We start from the raw sequence: 2,743 nt of genomic DNA, 5'->3' as shown, positions 1-2,743 counted from the left end.
AGGACTTTCTTGATTCTACCGTAATATCAACCTCGATTCAATGATGCTTAACAGAGAATATTGGTGGGCTCAGATGTAGATTATTCTGGCATTAGGTTCTTCCTGTGGTTCTTGAACAAAGTGACTTCTCTTGTAGGAAGGTAGTGGTGACGATGATTCTGTGTGCTTTCTAAACCTGTGGAGTCCAAACTGAACATGGTGGCCAGCTAAACCAGATATTGGAGGCAACAAAATGCTACAGGTACGACTTCTTAGAAATAACACATATACATGAGTTTACATGACAGTTTACTGATAATGAACAAACACACAGTTCATGAATGTAGACGAGAATCTACAACGACATTGAGGCAGACTTAATCTTGGACATGACCTAACAATACTTTTTGTACACACAAATAGACAATGCTCCTTTCCTTCCTGTTATTCTACCAATGCTGGATTCCCTTACTTCCTTCTAGAACAACAGTCCATTCTTGCTTCTTAGGGATCTACTTTGTACATCTTTGTTCACTGTCCACTGGAGCTTACACTGCTTCATCCTGAAAAGTTGAGAAAAACACTTGCACTGTAAGCTTATCTGAACTCTGAACACAGATACAGATACTCAAATAAAAGAAACTTGTTCTTTCTTTCTTTTCTTTTGTTCTATGTAGGCATGAGGTTAGGAGAATGGGTGTGTAGATTGTGGGTCTGCACAAAATATACCATAAATCTACAAAAAAAAAAGTAGCCTAGTAAGACTGCAAGATCCATCTAAGCTTTTGTTTTGGAAGCGGGGAAATTGTCTGATAGTGGTAAGATTAAACCACTGATAAATTGGGCCAGGGTGGCTGCAGTTAAGCAGTTTGGCTCATAGAGAGTTAATGGTGCCAGTCGTCATGCATGCATGGTGGTAAGTAAACTCTAAAGAAAAATAAAAAAAATACATAAATGCTCCTGCATGCTGTGCCTTTGACATTGAAAACTTGTTAACATCAGACCATCCTATGTTTGTACAGTTTTTACTTGAGAGTTATACCTTTTAGGTCCAGAAGCCCTGGGTCTTGTACTTGGGAAGGGGATGCGGCCGTGCTCGATGCTGTTGACGTCGTCGACAAGGATCTGGAAGTGGCGGCGCACCTCCTCGGCGGACTTGGTGCCCCCCATGGCGCTGGCCACCTTCTCCCAGAGGTTGGGGGCGCTCTTGCCGTAGTAGGCGAGCGCCTCCTCGAACATCTTGTTCTCCTTCTTGCTCCACTCCGAGTCCGAGCTCGGGGAGGTGCTCCGCGACAACAACCCGGAAGACATCTTCAGGTGAGATGTGATGTTCTACTCGAACTAACACTAGCTTTGGTGTGCCTGGTGTGCTGGGTGTGGGCTCCTGGAAGTTGTTTGCTCTTGGGAAGGCTCTGGTGGTTTGGTTGGTGTCTCTCTTGCTGTGAGGGCTGCTATTTATAGGCCATGGGGGTGTGTCATGTCTCTGTCTGTAGGTTAAAAGGTGGCTGAGGAGAGGATAGCAAGGTTCTCGCAGGTTTTTCGAGGCTAGGGATCAGACATGGGGATCGAAGCGTGTGGTGTTTGCGATGAAAATTTTAGGTGACAGCCTGTTTGAATAATTAGGTTTTTGGGTCCATTTGCCGTTGCCCCCAACTCATCACGTAGTCCAGAGATGTTTTCAAAATTATACAAGCATCACCTAAAATCCAAATTAACTCTCAAATCCGTCGTATCTGAAACTGAATTAGTCATTACTGAATTCGTATTTTTATTCCTCGTAAATGAAGCTGTGTTTTTTTGGGGAAGTAAATGAATCGGTGCTTGAACTTGAAATTTGACATGCCTACATATAGAAAATTAGCATGTACACTACCTTCGTCCGGGATTATAGGTCCAGCTAGCCAATGTTGGTTGTACGGGATTAAAAGGCCGGCTTGCATTATTAGCGCTGCTGGTTATTGGCCAAGGCGCTGCATGCAGGCAGGGGATTAAAAGTACTGTGCTGCATGCAGACTATTCATTGGATGCATGCATGTAGAGGAGACTCCCGATGCAGCTTTTTGTGAGAAGATCGAAGGATCGGGCAAGTGCCTTGGTCCAGCTGCGGTGGCTCTCCGGTCTTGTAATCCCGGACGGAGGTAGTAGTTTTTTGAGAATTTTGCAAAACTCCAGAAACATAGTTTTCACATGGTTTTCACCGGTTTCCACGAGATATTCTCAGGTAGATGGAGGTGACCTGGGCTGGGCTGGGCACCCCATGCATGCATGGCCACTTACAAATGGCAATGGTGGTGTCATCTCTGCAATGTGTCCTAGCTAGCTTGCATGCATTTGACAACTGTTCATCAGTACGCAACAGCTACTACTGCTTCGAAATTAAACTTGTAAAAGGATGGCGGGTGCTCAGTGCATGCACCCTCTCAGGCCATTGGTCCCAGGCTCCCTGCTAAGCTATTACACCTAGCTGGCCTTGCTCCAAGTAGAAACCTGGTAAGCTTTCGGCGCTTTGCACATCATGCGTGCGTCTCCTCTCAAGTAGAAAGCAAAGTCACATTGATCACATGGCTAGAACTCACCACGATTGCCGTACTGTCCAACTTCTAACTTGGGCACCATGGCATGAGCATGATGGCAGGCAGCTTTGTTTGCTTCGTAGTTAAATTCCTTGTGAAGTTGGTCTCAAAAAAAAATTCCTTGTGAAGTTCACGCATTTTAGTACATCGATCGCCATTCTTTTTACTTGCTATTCAGTTCTCAAATACAT

General features: G+C 44.8%; 1 protein-coding gene across 1 annotated transcript; it reads right to left on the bottom strand.

Moving 5' to 3' along the window:
• Positions 1-246: 246 nt before the first annotated feature.
• LOC123181790 (protein RADIALIS-like 3) lies at positions 247-1,391 on the bottom strand. The gene is made up of 2 exons (XM_044594131.1): positions 1,022-1,391; positions 247-542 (listed from the first exon to the last, which is right to left on the bottom strand). The coding sequence occupies exons 1-2, from the start codon at positions 1,288-1,290 to the stop codon at positions 458-460; spliced, it is 354 nt and encodes a 117-aa protein (XP_044450066.1). The 5' UTR covers positions 1,291-1,391; the 3' UTR covers positions 247-457.
• Between the last annotated feature and the right edge of the window lie 1,352 nt (positions 1,392-2,743).

Source organism: Triticum aestivum, chromosome 1A (genome assembly GCF_018294505.1).
Source record: "Triticum aestivum cultivar Chinese Spring chromosome 1A, IWGSC CS RefSeq v2.1, whole genome shotgun sequence".
Lineage (NCBI taxonomy): Eukaryota > Viridiplantae > Streptophyta > Magnoliopsida > Poales > Poaceae > Triticum > Triticum aestivum.
This window is presented reverse-complemented; position numbering and strand designations above follow the sequence as displayed.

Bases quoted from the DNA above. Each gene is read 5' to 3' on its own strand.
- LOC123181790 (XM_044594131.1), bottom strand. From the start codon at position 1,290: ATGTCTTCCGGGTTGTTGTCGCGGAGCACCTCCCCGAGCTCGGACTCG. The intron at 543-1,021 runs GTATAACTCTCA...TCAACTTTTCAG, and splicing joins AGGGCTTCTGGACCTAAAAG to GATGAAGCAGTGTAAGCTCC.